Here is a 21259-nt window from a genome sequence, read left to right as displayed (position 1 = left end):
TGTCTTAGAATTCAATTCAATCCTGACAATATCCAAAATTAGCAACAGACACTACAGGTTTAAGAGCTCAGTCCCACAAGACCGTCCTCACTTCTGATGTTGGTTACAAGTCCCATGGTGTTGCTGATACTTATGACAGACTAGCTATATATTCAAGGGTTCCCACAACCCCCTTCTCAGGTTCTGTAATTTGCTAGAATGACTCACAGAATTCAGAAAGGAACCTTAGTTACTGTTACTGGCTTATCATAAAGAATACAACTCAACAACAGCCAAACACAAGAGTTTGCACAGGGCAAATGGCAGCAGGGGTCAGGTGGAGTTGGGGTGGGGGGTGGTGTGATTGTGGGGAAATGGTTAGGACAGGGCTTTCATGACTTCTACTGACTTGCCACCCTCTCAGCACCTCAATGTGTTCACCAACCCAGAAGCTCTGAACCCTGTTATTCAGCGGTGTTAAAGGTTTCATTAATAGGCACGATTAATTAAATCTCTGAAAATTGCTGACTGAACTCAACCTCTAGCCCCTCTCCCCTCCCCTAGAGGTCAGGGAGTAGGGCTGAAAATTCAAACCATGTACCTCCCTTGCTCTTTCTGGTTACCAGCCCCCATTCTGAAACTATCTAGACATCCCCAGCCACCAGTCATCTTAGCATACAGAAGACATTCTTATCAACTCCAGAGATTCCAAGAGTTTTAGAAGATGTGTGCTAAAAACCAGGAACAAAGACCAACTATATAATTCACTTCCCATTGTATCACACTCTCCAATTTCACTTCATGCAGCTCCCACTTTGTTCACTAAGCTCTTGCCTCTCTGGCTTCTCTTGGGCCCCCAGTACACCAGGCTCTTTCCCACATGAGGAGCTGGGCACATGCTGACCTCTCTGTAAGAAGTACTCTTCCCCCTACTTAACAGCAGTTACAGCTTAAATATCACTTGCTAAAAGAGGCTTTTCCCAATCCTTCCCACCAAAGTAGACATCCCTTGTTTTTTTCCCTTCATAATCCATATTCTTTCTTTTCATAGCACTAATAAGTTTGAAATTCAATATGTGTGTATTTTTTCTCTTTATTCTCTACTAGACTCTGATGTTTCTTAAGGGCAGAAACCATGTCAATTTAGTTGACCATTGTTTGTCCAGTGCCTTGCACAATGCCAGGCATCTAGTACATGTTAAACTCACTGAATAAATAACTTTTTATAGAATTCATTTTGATATAATTTGAATGAAAATTCTGATACATATGCTCTGGAATTTAGGATAGGGTTGAGGAGTACTGAATTTAAGCGTATAAATGGGTACCCCATAGAAGATAATTTTTTATACTTTCATTATGGCACATTAAGAATAATAAGAGCTAACATTTACTGAATGTTTGCCATGTTTCAGGCACTTTATATGTATTAATTCAATGATCTTTACTACAGCCATATGAGGTTGTTTGCAGGTGAAAGCCCGAGGTCAGAAAGATTAATTAACTTGCCCTACACTAAACAAACACGAGAGAGCTGGGAATTTTGAACCCAAGCAATTTAGTTCAACTACTATGCCCTCTAGAATAAAAGGAAACAAGTTTAAATGTAATATAACTACTTTAGGTTAGAAAGAAGGAAGTTGTCTCTCACTATAAACACTGAATAAATTCCTAAAAAAAATTTTTTTTTTCTAAAGAGCTCTAAAAATTCCATGACAGCTTCTCATTTGTAGTAAGAGATATTTATAAAAGTGAATATAGTACTGAAGAAGGAGACTCAAGCATCTAGGATCACCTCCCCCTTGACTTCCACACTGCATTTCAACAGAAGAAAAGGCTGGCCGACTGGCACCTCCTAAATCACCTTCCTATAGACAGCAGGCATGGTATGGGGGAATCTCTCTGCAAGACACTGTTTTTACTTAAACAAGATCAAACCCCCATCCCACTCCTCCATCAACCAAGACCCTTTCATGTGTAATTTCTAAAACTGTAAACCCAAGACCCTTTCACATGTAATTTCTAAGGCTATAAACCCAAGACCCTTTCACGTGTAATATCTAGAGTGCAAGCCTATATAAAGGCAGAGCATCTCTTTGTTAAATGAGCTTGGCTGTTAGACAAATAATTGTCACCTGGCTCCCTCTTCCTTCCTAGTGTCCGAAAGGTCTGTTTCTCAAAGAGGTCTTGTCGCAGCAGTTCCTGCATCAGTACCAACGTTAGAGATAGTTAAAAAGTGGAAACAAACTGAAGGTCATTAATATGGAAAATGGAGAATAAAGTATAAGGTAGAAAACAACATAGATGACTCTCAAAAACAATGTTTTGTTTTGTTTTGTTTTTTTGGTGGGCTAAGGCTGAAAAGGGCATTAGCGTCAAAAACAACGCTGAACAAAAAAACAAGCTACAGGAAAATACTAATTTCTATAAAATTCAAAAATGACCAAAATGAAACCTACTATTCAGAATATAAATGAAAAGTCTATGAGGAAAATCATAAGAGTAATTAACTATAAAAACTTGACACAATGATTATCTCTGGTGAGGAAAAAGAAGAATGCAATTGGGAAGGGATGTGTAGATGGTTCCAAAAGCATTGTTAATGTTCTATTTCTTAAGCTGGAGAGCAGGTACAAGTATTAATTTTTTTTCCTTTGGCCTCATATATGTTATATGTTCTTTCACATACATCTAGCTAAAGCTATATTATGTCACCAATGCAAAAGGAAAGATTCAGCAGAATGGGAATGCCCAAGGAAGCAATGTCATGTCAAAAAAAAGATGGGAGGGTCCAAAGATTATAAGCAAGAGCCTACCCCTACCTGATATTGAACATACCTGGCTTTATTCTTTCTCCAGCTTTAGTGCTGGGAGCCTATACTTAATTTCCTGATTACAAACATTTGCTAACTCACCTGGGCAAGGGCTCAGTGAGTCAGAGCTAACACTGACATGCAGAAGCAAACAGCCAGTTAACAGTGTGTTGATGACTACTTCCCCCCAAATTCCCCACCTCCATGAAATGTGTTATACCCTGGTAGACGGGCTAGCAAGTATATTTTCAGTTTACTTACAAGCACTCAGAAAGGACTATCTGACTATAGCAGAGGAAAAACATCTAATGGGGAGTTTTAAAACACCTTCAGACTCTCTCACATGCTTTGAACCCTGAGTACCTACATATAGTTATAACCACAAAAGACAGCTCAAGAAAAGGGGTTAGGGATGTGGTTGAATGACTGGCTGCCCACTCTTTGGTTAGTAGGGCCATTTTCACCACTTATTTCAATACTTACTCACTAAAACTACAGAACTAACTGGGTACTGAGACTAAGATTACAACTGTCATCCAAAACTCTCATTTTCAAATCTTGCTTTTTTCAAAAAAACTTTTAAACCCATTAACTTGATGTAAATATTTATAAATATAAAAGTCCAAAAACATCTGTGTAAACAATGTATTAGTTTTATACTCTGCAATAAAATGAAATATTTAACTTGGAAAAAGGGTTCTTTACTATTTAAACAAAGGTCTGAAAACATATGTGTACCATGCATTCTCAAACTGGACAAAATGTGGAGAATTTTTATGAACTTAATGGATGTTTATGTCTTTACCCACCAAAGTATAGCCTGACTTTCCTTTCCTTGCCTTAGCATTCACCTCAACGTTTCCCTTAACTTTCCTACTTGAGGCTGTCAGCTCTTGTTTTCCAGTCAAATATATTAAAATAGAGGTTGTGAGAGCAAAGGAAGCAATAAGTAAAAAAATTAAGTCAAGGGATGATGAATTGGGGCTAGGAATTACCTGTCCCAGGGATTAACTACAGGGATACATCTAGGTAGATGATCATTATTGTGTTTACAGTGGACAAAGTGAAGTGTATATAGTGTATACAGGAAAAACAGAATGCCAAGTGCACTAGAAATGGAAACTAAAGGTTTCTCATATTTCTTATTTTTGACAAATTATCTTTTACTTTAGTCACATATTATATATTTGCAATATGTTAGTCATGAAGTCTAATTCAGTTTTCATTTTCAGTTTTCATAATATAGTAGCTTGGAGCATAAACTCTGAAGTCAGACCCTATGTTCAAATCCTTGCTCTGACACTAACATTTTATGAAACTTTGGGTAAATCATTTAACCATACCATGTGCTGCTATTCTCATGTGTAAAATCAATCAGTGTACTATATCTACATATGCCACAAACTTCACAGAACAATGTTATAATTTTTAACCTTAGTCATATGTTTTGTTTGTTGATTGGTTTTGTTTATTTTTTGTTTTTGAGATGGAGTTTCACTCTTGTTGCCCAGGCTGGAGTGCAATGGTGCAATCTCAGCTCACAGTAACCTCCATCTCCTGGGTTCAAGCAATTCTCCTGCCTCAGCCTCCTGAGTAGGTGGGATTACAGGTACCCACCACCATGCCCAGCTAATTTTTTGTATTTTTAATAGAGACAGGGTTTCACCATGTTGGCCAGACTGGTCTCAAACTCCTGACCTCTGGTGATCTGCCCACCTGGGCCTCCCAAAGTGCTGGCATTACAGGCGTGAGCCACTGCACCTGGCCCATCATTTTTTTTTTAATTGAGAGAAATAAATATATTTACCCATATACCCACCATTTCTGGAGTTCTCAATTCCTCAGAAGATCCAGGTTTCCATCTGGTATCACTTCCTTTAAGTCTGAAGAACTTCCTTTAGCTAAATTTCTTGTAGTAAAGGTCTGCTGGCAACAAAATCTCATTTTTGTTTATTCAGTGTTATTTCCTCTTTCCAAGTATAAATTCCCTTTCAGTTTATTCCTGCTATGGTCACTCTCTGGTCCCTTCAGAGAATTGTGGGTTTTCTGTATTTTATCCAGAATTTATCATGGATTAGTTCAATATGAGCTACTCCACCATTACTAGAAGTGGCTCATATTTTAAAATGCCAGAATAGTTTTAAATATTCAAACATTATTCTTGGACATGTGACCATGAGGTGAAAGATGCACTACAATGCTTCAACATGATATATTCATAGTTACTGCTGTCATACCATAAATTAATTCAAGAAGCCTATTGGGATATAATTCAGCAACCTAATTATTTCAGCAATGTTTCTATTTTTCCCACATATAAAACATGTTACTCTCTCCCATGTAAACTTGATAATGGTCATCTACCCAGAAACATAATCATGTACTTAGTTGTTTCTTCTACCAGTTTTATTTGTTTAATAAACAACAGAAACAAACTTCAGTAAACTTTAACAGAAAATTATTGCAAAGAAATCAGATAAATCACAGAAGTAGTGGATGTATAGAAAATCAGGCTCCAGAAGAAATGAAAGGAGGCAAGGAATGGCAAATATCCTGTATCTCATATTCCAGTCCCATATCCCTTGGAACCCACTGAATACTTTTCCTCATTCCCTACCCCCGTACAGCTAGACTCTCAACTATTCCACAGCTACTTCATCTAACTAATCTAACACCAATCATTTCCTTAAGAGGAAGCACCCTGGGCAGGACTATCTGATTGGCTCAGTCTAACTGCCAGGAGTAGCCAGGTAGAACCTTATCATGTGTAGTATTTGCCCCAAATAAAAAGGATACTCAGCTATAAGTTATTTCTAATATGTTACTATTAATTATAAATTGGACAGTAGGCCAGGCAAGGCGGCTCACACCTATAATCCCAGCACTTGGGAAGGCTGAAGTGGACAGATCACCTGAGGTCAGGAGTTTGACATCAGCCTGGCCAAGATGGCAAAACCCCACCTCCACTAAAAATACAAACATTAGCTGGGCATGGTGGCAGGCACCTATAATCCCAGCTGCTTGGGTGACTGAGGCAGGAGAATCACTTGAAGCGCAGAGGCAGAGGTTGCAGTGAGTAGAGACTGAATCATTGCACTCCAGCTTTGCAACAGACTAAGACTGTCTCAAAAAAAAAAAAAGTATAAATCACTGGCAAGAGGGTAAACAGAACAAAATTATACAATATGAGAAATTTGTAAAAATAACTTCTCATGCTTGCTTTTTCCTTGGTTCAGTGCCTGTAATTATTTTGGAGTTAAAAGTTGTGCCCAACTTAAAATCTGATATACAAAGCTCTCATTTTTAAAACACATAAAGCAAGAAATAATAACTTTAGTTAGAAAAGGATTCTTGCTCTTCAAAAGTTTTCATTGGCCAGGCGTGGTGGCTCACACCTATAATCCCTGGAGTTTGGGAGGCTGAGGCAGGAGGACTGACTGAGGTCAAGAGTTTGAAAGCAGCCTGGGCAAAACAGCAAGACCCTGTCTACAAAAAAAATTTTTTGAATTTGCTGGTGGCATGTGCCTGTAGTCCTAGCTACTTAAGAGGCTGAGGCCAGGATCACTTGAGTCCAGGAGGTGGAGGCTGCAGTAAGCCATGATCATGCCACTGAACTTTAGCCTGGGCAACAGAGCAAGACCTGTCTTAAAAAAAAAAAAAAAAAGGACTCACTGCTGGATTCCTTTATATAACTGCCTCTCAGGCCGGGTGCAATGGCTCATGCCTATAATCCCAGCACTTTGGGAGGCCGAGGCGGGTGGATCACGAGGTCAAGAGATCGACACCATCCTGGTCAACATGATGAAACCCCGTCTCTACTAAAAATACAAAAATTAGCTGGGCATGGTGGTATGTGCCTGTAGTCCCAGCTACTCGGGAGGCTGAGGCAGGAGAATTGCTTGAACCCAGGAGGCGGAGGTTGCAGTGAGAGGAGATCACACCACTGCACTCCAGCCTGGGTAACAAGGGCAAAACTCTGTCTCAAAAAATAACAATAATAATAATAATAAAATAACTGCCTCTCTCATTGCAACTGACATAAGATTAGATTTAGAAAAACTCTTATTTTCTTCTACTTTCTGAATCAGGACACAGGTTTTAACCAATCAATTTCTTCTTTTATAACAAGAATGTCATTTCATTCATTTATAGATTCATTCATTTTAAGGTGCCTACCCTCACAGAATTTCCATGTTGGGTAGACATGAATAAATTAAAAACATGGGTAGACATGAATCAATTACTCTACTGAAGCTACAAAAATCAAGCTAATATGAAGTACCGGGGTACCAGTATTGAACAGTAAGAAAATAATGTAAAAGACTGAAATTCAGCGAGTGTTTTGGCTATCTTGTCCATTTGTCTGTCATTGACTAGGCTATGCTACAACTCTGTAGAGAGAAAAGTTGTAGAAAACTGATAATAATACAATAATTCCTGTCCATAGAAATGTAAATTATGTCCTGTAGAATGCTCAGTGGATATTCATCAGTTTTGCCAGTTTTTGCATTCAATGTGTGGTACTTCAACGGCAATAATATCATTATTGGGTTAAATGTAATCTTTGAGAAATAATCATTTTATATTTGTCTGAGAATCATGGTCATATTCACTTTTTAACTTTTTCCTTTAAAAACAGTCTGCTTGGTAGAGAGTTAGAATAGAAAGATAAATATATGTATCATTCACAACCAATAATTCTGTAATGCAACCTTGAAAAACATGGCAAAGGAGGGCTGCCTAGAGGACAACAGCTACAACTAAATAGACTTGGGATCAATACAATAATTATTTCTCTATATTACATAATGGAAATACTCTAAGAAATGTACTGTTCTCTACTACAGATAGTATGTCACTATATATAAAACATACATATTATATATACACATATACCGTATGTGTAAATATAGTATGTACATATACACATACATATACTGTGTAAACACAGGATAAATGGTACATATATATTGTATATATACTGTATACTAAAGATATTTACTATACAGTATATATACAGTATATATACAATGCATACTACTAAAGATATTTACTATACAGTACATATGCTATATACTACTGAAGATATCTTATTTACTATACAGCATATATACTGTATACTACTAAGGATATCTTATTTACTATATATTTACACATATAAAGAATACAGCATTCAGTATATACAAATGTGTGTGTGCATGTACGTATATTATAGACAGTATAGAAAATCACTGTGCCAATATTTAAACAGGAGATCATTTCTATTATTTAGAATAGAAATCTAGTAAATAACATGAATTTTAGACTAACTGTGGCATTTTAACTCTTTACCTAGTTTTATACTATTTTAATACAATGAGGAGCATAAGTCATAATTTGACATTAAGAGTTTATTTCCTTTTCACAGGCACAGTTAAGTAATTTTATGTTTTCAATTAGACATAGTATAGAGACAGGGCAAACCAAAGTGTTTTTCCTACCCTCACACACCACTCAACACATTAATCACAACAGACGTATACAGGTTTTGTACACTCCAAGCAATTCTCTAGCAGGTAACAAATGAGTTGTCCTATAATTTAAGTCAATTCTGACACTCTGCCTGGAAACAACATCAGATCCCCACAAGTAAGGACTCAATCCCACAAGACTTCTGACACCAATTATAAGCCCCATGTTGTGACCTGTACTTCTGACCAACTGGCTATATATCAGGGTTCCCATGAACCCCTTTTTTGGTTCAATTAATTTGCTAGAGTGGCTCCCAGAACTCAGGGAAACTACTTACATTTATCTATTTATGACAAAGGTTATTACAAAGGATACAGATGAACAGCCCGATGGAAAAGATGCATAAGGCAAAGCCTGTAGGAAGGGGTATAGAGTGCCATGTCCTCTCTGGGCATGCCATTCTGCAGGCACCTCCAGCTGTTCAACTGTCCAGAAGATCTCTGAACCCTGTCCTTTGGGGTTTTTATGAAGGTTCCTTTATAAAAGTCATATAGCCATGACTGATTAAATCAATAGCCATGGGGGATGTATCCAACCCTCAGGTTCTAGAGGTTGTGGGGTTCAACTGAAAGAGTCAACCCTTGGCCAGGCGTGGTGGCTCACACCTGTAATCCCAGCACCTTGGGAGGCTGAGGCGAGTGGATCGCTAGGTCAAGAGATCGAGACCATAATGGCTAACATGGTGAAACCCTGTCTCTACTAAAAATACTAAAATTAGCTGGGCAAAGAGGCACACGCCTGTAGTCCCAGCTACTCAGGAGGCTGAGGCAGGAGAATTGCTTGAAACCAGGAGGCAGAGGTTGCAGTGAGTGGAGATCTCCGACAGGGTACTCCAGCCCAGCAACAAAGGGAAACTCCTACTCAAAATAAATAAGAAAGAAAAGAAAAAAAGAAAAGAAAAGAAAAGAAAAGAAAAGAAAAGAAAAGAAAAGAAAAGAAAAGAAAAGAAAAGAAGGAAGGAAGGAAGGAAGGAAGGAAGGAAGGAAGGAAGGAGTGAGCGAGCCAACCCTCTAATCACAAAGTTGGTTCCTCTGGCAACCAGCCCTCCTGTCCTGAGGCTATCCAGGAGCCTTCCACTACCAGTTATCTCATTAGCACACAAAAAAACACTTATCACTTTAGAGGTTCCAAGGATTCAGGTTGATGTGTGCCAGGAACCAGGGGCAACCACCAAATATATGTTTCTTATTATATCATAAATCATATATATATACAAATATCCATCATTAACAGGTTTCTCATAGGCAACAATAATAAAATCAGATTTTCATAGCCAGAAAAGACCATGTTCTTGTGAAATCTTCACTATAAGGTAGTTCCACAATGTAGTTTCAAAGATTCTGAACGTAATTAATGTCAAATAACAGTAGCTAAAATGTTTTGAAATCCCTTTGCAATCAAGTAGTTCTAGTGAATATGGTAACAACTTATTTTAAACGCATATTTCAAATTTTTATATCGAATCCGACCTACAGTGTAATTTCCAAAATGATATTTCCAGAAGCCAAAACCCAGACTTCATGTCTCTAAAGTAATCTTGCCTTATAGTAGTTTTAACTTCAGTAAGCCTATATCCCCTTCCCAAAGTAGTTCTGGCTGGACTGGGCTTGTTGTAAATAGTTGGTTCAGTCAGACTTTTTAACTGTCAACACCCTTAACAGTTCACACAATGTACATGGAAAGTATTGTACCTTAAATTAAAGATGTTTCCTCTAAATAAAGTTTATTGTTTGGGAGAGTCTGCTGAACGGAAATGAGACAGCTTTATGTTCTCTAGAAAAGAAGTGAAAAGGCATCTCGTCTCACTTTTCCCTTCCTTTATCTCATTTCAAGCATGACCCAGAAATTAAATATTTTATATAGATAGAAAAAGTAACATATCATTAAAGGATGCAAACCTGCATAATCTAATAGTCATTCATGTAAGCCTGTGAGATTGCCAAAAGCTGTTCTACATTTTTAATATCTGAAAATAATCAAATAATTTTATGTCAAATACAAATTTTCCAAGCTCCCCAGTATATCCCCTCTAAAATTTTAAACAAATATACTTGATATGAAAAACAGAATTTTATCCAAATATCAAATATCATACCGAGTATTTGAACAGCAAACACAAACAGTCCTAATCCCAATCATAGACTATGTTGTGAAATGTTAATGTATTTAAATTTTTTAATTATACATGGAATTAATTTAAATACTGCACTTTAAACAATTAGTTATTAATATTTCATTCATATTAAATAACAAGAACACATGAACAAGTGATAACCAACACAGGAAATGTTCAAAAGTAAATTATACATTGTGGGAAGTCTAGTTCTGGCCTCTACAAAATGTTAACTGCAAACACTCTACACTAGCTCTTTTAAGGAAATACTAAATAATGATGCTATAGTAACAGAAAAGTTAAAAAAAAAACACTGTGCTATATTTACATCTCTTAATCAGGCCAAATTAATAAGGCAGACTTAACAGTTACGGTTTCACAATAATTTTAGTGAATAATACAAGGTATCAAATTACTGGAAATCCTTGTCCCAGTTTTATACCAATTTTCAGCATTATCATTTAAAATACATTTAAACAAATCTAACCATATTAGTATTCTGAAAATAACCCAAAAAGTAAACCATTTAGCTTATACTGCCTACAAGCAGAGCAGAGCTCTGAGGACTCTGTTGGTAGGATGAAAAACAGGATGAAAATCCATATTGCCAATTATATCTCCAAAAGCAACTTAGGAAAACTGCCCTTTCCACCAACCCTACTATAAGAGGAGCCACAGATATTCCATGTAAAGAAATATGTATTCTAAACATCATAATTCCTCTCCAACTGTGGCCATACCTGAGTGGACTGGGAATGGGCACCTGACATAGCCTGGTGTTGATAAGTAAAACATGAGAAACTTAGTAGGGGAAACTCTTCCCCATCAGAAGCAGCAATGAACTCCAGGCCAATCTACCTCTGTCTCTCTAAGGAACTATGAACACCCAGACAATTAAGAGCAAGAAGAAAAGCAGAAAGATTTTTAAAGTTAGGTTAGGTTATTGATGAAACACTGGAAGGACAGATAACACAGAACCTATAACTTTTTGAGATTGTAGAATGGCCTATCAATTCTATTCTCCATGAAAGTCCCGTATTCTTAATGAGGCTCAAATAATGGCTCTATTTGTTCCTGTTTAGGAGAGGAGAGAACAGGACTGGAATCTCACAGTTTGGCCTCATTAAGAATAGTTTTGTCCTCTCCCAAATAGGAACAAATAGGAACATTATTTGAGCCTTAATAAGAATAATTGAATCTCATGGAGAATAGAACTGATAGGCCATTCTAGAATCTCAAAAAGTTATGTCCTTCTAGCTTCAGCAGTCCACAGACAGACAGACAAGACAGATAATACTATAGTTTGGATGTCTCCACCAAACCTCATGTTAAAATGTGATGCTATTGTAATCATATTAAAAGCTGAGGACTTTATGAGGTGATTAGGTCATGAGGGCTCTATCCTCACAAACTGGTTAGTTGTTATCATGAGGATGTGTTAATTATTGTGGGAGTGGGCTCCTGATAATGTTTGGCCCCCTTTCTCTCTCTGTCTCTCACACTTGCTTGCCATGTGATGCCCTCTGCCATGAGACGATCCTCACCGGAAGCCAATGCCACACTCTTAAACTTCCCAGACTCCAGAACTATGAGCCAAATAAACTATCCTTTATAAATCACCCAGTCTATGGTATTTGTTACAGCAGCAGCAAACAAAGGCAAATAAGGAAAAATTCAAACTTCAGTAAAATGCCATTTATTAAGGGGTGAAAAAATGACACACTTTGAAAATCATTTTACAACCATAGTAATAATTGATTCAGGCAAAAATCATCAATGAGTGCTAAAACTATGAGTAAAAGTTTGGTGAGAAACAGGATATTAACGTAGTCTCAAAGTATCTCCTTACTATTAATTACAAATCTGGTGAATACCTTAGCCAAATTATTAAAATCAACATCACAAATAATAAGACATACTGATTTAATGCCCTAATAAGGCCACAACATCACCTATGTAATCATCTTCCCAAAAATACAAACCTGAATTTAATCACAAAAAAATACCAAACAAACCCAAATTGAGGGACAGTCTCAAAAAAACTAGCCTGTATTCTTCAGAAATATCAAAAGAATTGAAAAAGACAAAGAGGGCAGATGAACCATTCCTGATTACAGGAGATTAAAGAGATATGACATCTAAATTAAATGCACAATCCTGTATAAGGGGAAAAACATGGGACATTACTGAGACAACTGGCAGAGTGTCAACAGGAGAGTATATTAGATAATTGTATACATCAATGTTAAGTTTCCTAAATGTATGGTGGTTAAGCAGAAGAATGCCCTTGTTCTTGGAAAATATTCACTGAAGAATATAGAAACATAAAGGGACACATTATCTGCAACTTACTCTTGAATGATTCAGAAAAAAAAATGTGTGGCAAGGGGAGAGTGTGGTGCGAATGTAATAAAGCAAATGTGACAAGATGTTTAAAATGGTAAATCTAGCTGAGTAGGCCTTAGAAGTTCTTTTTACTATTCTTACAACTCTTCAGTGAATCTGAAATTATTTCAAAATAAAATACTAAAAAAAAAGAAGTTCAGCTTGTAAGAGAGAGCACTTCTCCTTACCAAGAAGTAGGAACTAAAAACCAAGTGGTAGGCATATGAAGCTGTGTTAGAGCTTAGTTCCATAAGACATATTACCATATGTCTTTGTGTGAGAGAATGTATAGTGCAAGAAAGGGGAAACCAGGAGTAGCCCAGCAAACAACTTGAGTTGAGGAGAGAGAACTGAAAAACTAGAGAAGACAAGGTAGTTAGTTCCCTAGAGAAGGAGAATCACACAGAGAGAACTCCAGAGAATTTCAGAGGGTTCCCCTTGAGAATTCAGTGAGTACTGACAGCACATGCATATGATAAAACCATGAGGCTGGAGAAAGAGCATCCAGAAATGATTACAGATAACAGTGCTTGGCACTCATATCGGGCTGGGAATAGTGCCTGTTCTCACCAGCCTGACAGAAAAACTTTGTGATTCACAGTCAATGGGTAGAGTATACAGAAAAGTCTTGGCTCTGGAGCAAGAAATTATTAGCCCTAGTAGCTGAGGACTACTCAGATCTTAACATTTAATAAATCTTAAAAGCAAGTTTTTAAAGAATCAAACTATTTTCAAATAATTCAACTGCATCACAGAATAAAGCTCAAAGTTATTGACAGAAAGATAAAATTATCTAAGCTGGGCATGGTGGTTCATGCCTGTAATTCTACCACTTTGAGAGACTGAGACGGGCAGATCACTTGAGTCCTAGAGTTTGAGACCAGCCTTGGCAACATGGCAAAACCCTATCTCTGCAAAAAACTACAAAAAATTAGCCAGGCATGGTGGTGCACACCTGTAACCCCAGCTACTTGGGAGCTGAGGCTGGAGGATTGCTTGAGCCTTGGAGCATGAGGTGCATTGGCCACTTACTCCACCCTGGGCATCAGAGCAAAACCCTATCTAAATTTTAAAAAGAGATATTCACAATCTGACATTTAATTTTAAAAATTACCATAATTTCAAAGAAGCATAAAAATATGGCCCATAATAGAAATAAAAATTAATTAAAATCAACCCAGGACTGGCAGACATGTTATAATAAGGAGATAAGAATATTAAAACAATGATTATAACTGCTGTATTCCATATGTTAAACAAACATAGCAGACATAAAAGCTATTTTTTAAAGGACCCAAATCCAACTTCTACACATTAAAAACAGTGTGTAAAATGGTCGGGTGCGGTGGCTCAAGCCTGTAATTCCAGCACTTTGGGAGGTGGAGGTGGGCCGATCACGAGGTCAAGAGATCGAGACCATCCTGGTCAACATGGTGAAACCCTGTCTCTACTAAAAGTACAAAAATTAGCCGGGTGTGGTGGTGTGCGCCTGTAGTCTCAGCTACTCGGGAGGGTGAGACAGGAGAACTGCTTGAACCTGGGAGGCAGAGGTTGCAATGAGCCAAGATTGTGCCACTGCACTCCAGCCTGGTGCCTGGCAACAGAATGAGACTGTCTCAAAAAAAAAAAAAAAGTGTGTAAAATGAAAAGCTGCATAGAATGAACAGCATATTAAACATTGCAAAATAAAAAATTAGTGGCCTTGAAAACATAGCAACAGAAACTTTACAAAATGAAACCCAGAAAGAAAAGAGAATTTGAAAAATAAACAGAGTACCAGTGAGCCATGAGACAACTTCAATCAGCTAACTACACATATAACTGTCATCCCCAAAACAGTGCCAGAATCGAAGAGCAGACAGAAAAAAAAATTTGAAGAAACAAGGCCAAAATTTCCCCAAATTCAAACTACAAACCTGTAGATCCTGAAAACTAGAAACCTATAGATCCAAGAAGCTCAATGAACCCCAAGCACAGGAAACATGAGAAAGACTACACCAAAGCACATCATAACGAAATTACTCAAAACGAGTAACAAAAAGAAAACTGCTAAAAGACACTTAAGTACAAATACATAAAGATGATAGCAGATTTTTCATCAGAAAGAAAGCAAATAAAAAAAAAACAGTGGATCAAGATCTTCAAAGTACTGAAAGAAAAAACTATCAACCTAGAACTCTATACCCAATGAAAATATCTTTCACTTTTCCATACATACAAAGCTGAGAGAATTTTTCAACAGCCAGTCCTCACAAGAAATATTTTTTAAAAAGGAATTACATTAGGCAGAAGAAAAATCATACTATATTAGAATATAGTTCTATAAAAAGAAATTAAAGGACTGAAAATAGTACCTATACTGATGAATATTTAAGATGTTTTCCTCATCATTTAAATCTCTTTAAAAAGTAATTGACTAAGTAAAAATAACAATGTTGTATGGGACTCATAACATGCAAAAGTAAAGTGTATGTCAACCGTAGTACAATGGTCAGAAAGGGAGAAATGGAAGTAAATTATTGGAAGGTTTTTATACATGAAGTTGTATGTCACTTGAAAATACACTATGATAAAAGGATGTATGCTATAAACCCTACAGCAGTCACTGAAATAATTAGTTACTATCCATAAGCCAACAAAGGTGATAAAATGGAATTGTAAAAAATTTCAATTAATCAAAAAGAAGGAAGAAAAGAGAGAAAAAAGAACAAATGGGACAAATTGAAAATAAATAACAAGACGACATTTAAATTTAACCTTAAAATTTTGAATAGAATTTGGAAAAATGGAAATTCTTCTTTTATGGTACAAGTTTCATGAGTGACTATTCTTTCTCAAAGTTGCTGTTCAATAATAAAAGATAAAGTTCTAAGTCACCATGTTTTATATAAGATAGGATACATAGGTCAGGCATGGTGGCTTGCACCTGTAATCCAAGCACTTTGGAGGCCAAGGCCGGTGGATCACCTGAGGTCGGTAGTTCAAGACCAGCCTGACCAACATGGTGAAACCTCATCTTAAAAAAAAAAAAAGAAAATAAAAGAAGATAGGATACATAAGAGTGGTCAGTGCCCATAGTCCCAGCTACCTGGGAGGCTGAGACAGGAGGATCATTCAAGTCCAGGAGTTCTAGACCAGCCTCAGTAACATAGCGACACCACATCTCAAAGAAGAAGAAGAAAAAAAAAGTGGTCAGAGGTATATGTGTATTCTAAATAAATAAATAAATAAATAAAACAAGACTATGTGCAGTGGCTCATGCTTATAATACCAGTACTTTGGGAGGCCAAGGCAGGAGTATCACTTGAGCCCAGGAATTTGAGGCTATAGTGATATGATCATACCACTGCATTCCAGCCTGGGAACCAGAGTGAGACCATCTCAAAATAAATAAATTAATGAATAAATACCCACATACTAACACAGCTTAAAAAGAAGTAGATTACCAATATGTTGAAGACCCCAGTACCCCCTCTCTTACTCTCCTCCCCAAGCAACCACTATCCTGAATTCTGAATCATTCCTCTGCTCTTCTTTATGGTTTTACCAGACATGTATGAAATCATGAATAACAGTATGTTATAAATTTTTAATTTTTATAAAAATTAAATCATAGTGTATATATTCTTATATGATTTGCTTTTTTCAATCAACATTGTATTTTTGATACTCATCCAGGCTGGTGTGTAGCTATGTTCTATTCATTTTCAATGTATTTTTACATTTTCTTATTGATGGCCACATAGGTAATTTCTAGAGTTGTGCTCTTAGAAACAGTGCTTACGAACATCTTATACATCTCTTGAGTTAAATGGGTATGTAAAGTAATGGAATTGCTACATTTTGTTTCCAGACATAATGATCACTGTGTTATTAGCCTCATTTCATTAATGAAGGCTTAAAGACCAGGAAACTTGTTCAAGGTCACACAGGTAGATAGTAAAGTTAAAACCAATAAATTCTACTTCTTCCACTTGAAAAAACACAAGGTTAGGTAGCTCATACTTCTGGAAACATGTAATTATCAAAGAGAATCCTGATGAATCATGTTTTATCTTGTTTTACCTAGAGTTAAAAGAGGAGGTGCTAGCAAATTATTCACTCAATTCTACCACTTGACCACTCACAGCAACTTGACTACATAATGATCACGATTAAAACTTTTATTCTATTACAATATCCTGTATTTCACCACTACTGAAAATTCTAGTCAAATGTTATAGTTTAAAATGTGTGCAAATTGTGTACATATAAAATTGTAAGATATAGTAATAAAGTGGTTCTCATTGTGACTACAATTTTAAATTAAATTACAAGCACTTTTATTTTTGCCATAACTAAATTTGGAATTACTATGTTTAAGATTCACTGAAGTGAATAGTTATTTTTTAAAATACTACATATTCATTTCAGAAATTTAAGAATACTTTCAAAAATGTCATGCATGTCATTTAAGCCAACCAAATAATTTCCAAGATACCTAGCATTATACTTAAATAGTAAAAAGGGTAAAAAGCCAAAATTTTATTTTCAGCTAAGGTCAACTACTCTGCAGTCTTTCCTTTAAAAAATATTTGTAATAAGGCCAGTTGCAGTGGCTCACACCTGTAATCCCAGCACTCTGGGAAGCCGAGGCAGGCAAATCACAAGTTCAGGAGTTCAAGACAAGCCTGGCCAATATGGTGAAAATATCTCTACTAAAAATACAAAAATTAGCTGGGAGTGGTGGCACATGCCTGTAATCCCAGCTACTCCGGAGGCTGAGGCAGGGGAATTGCTCGAACCCAGGAGGTAGAGGTTGCAGTGAGCCAAGATCAGGCCACTGCACTCCAGCCTGGGCGACAGCACTAGACTCCATCTCAAAAAATAGTAATTATATATATATATATATATATATATATATGTATATGTGTGTGTGTAATAATTTGGTCTCCAATTTATTTCACAAGTCTTAATCTTGTTTTTTAAATAATCCTATTTTCAATCACACTCTATTATCTAACACAACTGTTTATTAATTACATGATCCTATGGTAAAGCACATATTTCTAAAAGTGTAGCTATTTAAACCAACAGCAATGTAAAGGCATCTTTACATTACAGTACTCTCTAAATATTACATTGTTACCTTCAACAAAAAGGAACCAGATTATAACAAAATTGCTATAAAAATAGCTTAAAAGCGTAATAGTACTTCATTAAGGAAAACATTAAAATGAATGTGTTTTAACTAGATCTATATGACTTTTATATATGCTACAGATAAAATTAATATGAAGTTAAATAATTTTCTTTACTTTTTTTTTTTTCTTTTTGAGACAGGTGAGGATCTCACCCTGTTGCCGAGGCTGGGGTGCAGTGATGCCAATGCAACCTCCCCTTCCTGGATTCAAGCAACCCTCCCACCTCAGCCTCCTGAGTAGTTGGGACTACTACGGATGCAAGCTACCATACTCAGCTAATTTTTAAAAAATTTTTGTAGAGACAAGGTCTCAGTATATTGCCAAGGCTGGTCTCCAACTCTTGGACTCAAGCGATCTTCCAGCCTCAGCCACTCAAAGTGCTGAGATTACAGGTGTGAGCCACCATGCCTAGCTGAGGTTACATAATTTTATACTATAAAAAAGCATAAGATCTTGTGAGTTCGAAAGCGCCTTGGGTATCAAGGGCCAACATTCTGTTTCATGGATTTGAAACTTAATGCTCCTTTAATATCTTTCCTGGACGTTGTTAGAATAGTATTTCAAACATTTTCTACCATTTGAATTAAATATTACCTTACTAAATAATGCGAGGCTGGGCAAAAAAAATTAAGTACATCTCCAAATATAGCATAACAGTTTAATGCTCTGTTTGTTGCCTTACCAAAAAATGAATGTCTGCAACACATTCACAAACCACCTAGAGATTCAAACTCACAATGAAATATCAATGACATATTGTGCTATTTGACATTAGTTATTACCAAGACAGGTCAAAAGGAAGGAAGGGAACACAATCTTATTAGTATAATTGGAAATGTGCTGATAGACCCACCTGACCAAACATCTTCTCTTGCAATGTATTATATTACCTGAGAAAGGTAACTTTTTTTTTTTTGAGACCGAGTTTCGCTCTTGTTACCCAGGCTGGAGTGCAATGGCGCGATCTCAGCTCACTGCAACCTCTGCCTTCTGGATTCAGGCAATTCTCCTCCCTCAGCCTCCAGAGTAGCTGGGATTACAGACATGCGCCACCATGCCCAGCTAATTTTTTGTATTTTTAGTAGAGACGGGGTTTCACCATGTTGACCAGGATGGTCTCGATCTCTTGACCTTGTGATCCACTCGCCTCGGCCTCCCAAAGTGCTGGGATTACAGGCGTGAGCCACCGCGCCCGGCCAGGTAACTTTTTTTGTTGTTGTTGGAGACAGTCTCACTCTGTCACCAGGCTGGAGTGCAAGGTCGCGATCTTGGCTCACTGCAACTTCTGCCTCCCGGGTTCAAGCGATTCTCCCGCCTCAGCCTCTAGAGTAGGTGGGACTAGCATGCACCTCCACGCCCGACTAATTTTTGTATTTTTAGTAGAGACGAGGTTTCATCATGTTGGCCAGGATAGCCTCAAATTCCTGACCTCGTGATCCACGGTCTCGGCCTCCCAAAGTGCTGGAATTACAGGCATAAGCCACCGCACCTGGCCTTATATTACGTGAGAAAGGTAATTTACAATCAGTGCTAATATACACCTTAACCTGATTTACAAAGGCAACTAGCTATAAACAGAACAAGGCCCATGAGCTACCACACAGGTGATTTCAATTCTGTATATCTGGACTGGATGGGAATACGGAGGCTCACACGTTTGTGGCCTTCTTGGAGTATGGGAATGTCCTGTCCTGCTATAGGACTGCAGTGAGATTTCTGGTCATAAAAACGCTCCCTTCTAAAATTCACTGTAAATCAAGGACAAAAATCATGAGAATTTGAAAGACAATAACATGGAAAAATCTTTCTGTTAGCAGCTAGAAGAATTCTTTTAGAAGGATAATGAGACATTTTTGGTAACAGCTCAGAGTAAAAAGTAAAACTCAGAGAACCTAGGCTTGAGAATAATGCACACCCACTAATTCAGGACTAGACACATAAATTTGAGAGCTTTTGACATAAAAGTAGCATTTGAAGGGATGCAACTCATGAATTAGTTGCAACACTGAAGGATTGAGTATAGACAGAATGCAGGCACCACAATGTTAAGAGATCACAGCAAAAAAAAAGCTTTAAAAAAACTCGGAAGGACTGAGAACCAGGGACAAAAGAGGAAAACCAGGAAAGTTTGTTGCCTGAGAGCCAAATGAATAAAGAGATACAAGAAGGAGAGTCATTCAGGTATGATATTAATAAATGCTAAAAGTAAAGCATTACATTTCTTTCCAAAAATAGTAAATCCTCCAAAACGGAGAAAAAAATTGAAAGATATTTTACTTGGCATTCATTTATCAGTAATAGAGAAAAAAAACGGAAGTTAAAACAATGTAATCTAATAAGAGATGTTTTAATCATTTTCATTACGTATATGCTACTCCCAACCATCGTAACTTCCTTTCAACATCCACATGAAACAAGCTTTTAGTACACAGCAATTCTCTTGGGCAGCATTAATTTTAAAGAGAACCTCTTAAGTTGTTTTACCAGCTGAGACTGACTGACTAAACAACCAGTGTCTCCCATTCAGCTTCCAGTCTTTCCTCAGAAATGCCGTTCTGGCATAACTTTAAGAATCAAGATGGTTTAAAGAGCACCGTTTCTTCCAAAACAGAATGGGCAAAACAACCTTCACGGAAGGCTTAGATAAAGTTATATCCGAATACTGTGACCTCCTGGAAGGGAGAGGCTCAACTCCTACAAAGTAGATGCTCAATAAATATTTTTGATTTAACTCTGGAAAAGCCCAATTTTATAGCGGGGTTGGGGGTGCGCCTACTCCAGGGCACCACCCCCTCCAGAATAGTTGCATTCCCACACCCCTCATACTCGGCGGAGATGGGACCCACGAACATGCAGGTATCCGCCCAGTTAATAAAAGCAATGCCGGACGGCGCACAACCGCATTCCTGTCTCTAAGTTTAAAAGAAAACCCCTTGCCCTCGGGCCAGGGCTCACCTGCCTCGAGAGTGGGGAAGAAGCACGGCTCCCGCTCGCTTCGGAGTAGGCGTCCCGCGAAAACTCTCGCCTCATCACCAGGGTAGAAGCTTCTACCCCGGGCAGAAGCTTCCTAAGCAAGAGTTCCTGAACCCGGGAGGGAGCGACACGCTCGCTCCGTCTCTAGGGTCTCCGGGCCGCCGCCGCCACAGTTCGCTCAGGTGCTACCCAGCGGTCTGAGTGTGCGCTCGCTCCCGCCTCGTCGCTTAGCAACCTCAGAAGCTGTCGGGTAGTCCCAACTTAATGATTCCCCCTCCCCTCCAGAGTGTGAATTGTTTTTT

The 21259-nt window shown here is 37.6% G+C and overlaps 1 protein-coding gene across 27 annotated transcripts in view; it reads right to left on the bottom strand.

Moving 5' to 3' along the window:
- Positions 1-21247, bottom strand: part of WDPCP (WD repeat containing planar cell polarity effector) — a 559060-nt gene extending 537813 nt beyond the window's left edge. For 26 of the 27 annotated variants that reach the window (XR_013526575.1, XM_035272444.3, XM_078349201.1 and 23 more), the window contains exon 1: positions 20940-21247. Coding sequence is in view for 16 of the 27 variants with exons in the window: in XM_035272442.3 (XP_035128333.1) it covers positions 20940-21014 (75 nt within the window). In the remaining 11 variants the exon portion in view is untranslated. The remainder of the gene's footprint in view (positions 1-20939) is intronic. The other variant, XM_035272447.3, reaches the window with a different exon arrangement.
- Positions 21248-21259: the final 12 nt, after the last annotated feature.

Source organism: Callithrix jacchus, chromosome 14, assembly GCF_049354715.1.
Source record: "Callithrix jacchus isolate 240 chromosome 14, calJac240_pri, whole genome shotgun sequence".
In the NCBI taxonomy this organism is placed as follows: domain Eukaryota; kingdom Metazoa; phylum Chordata; class Mammalia; order Primates; family Cebidae; genus Callithrix; species Callithrix jacchus.
This window is presented reverse-complemented; position numbering and strand designations above follow the sequence as displayed.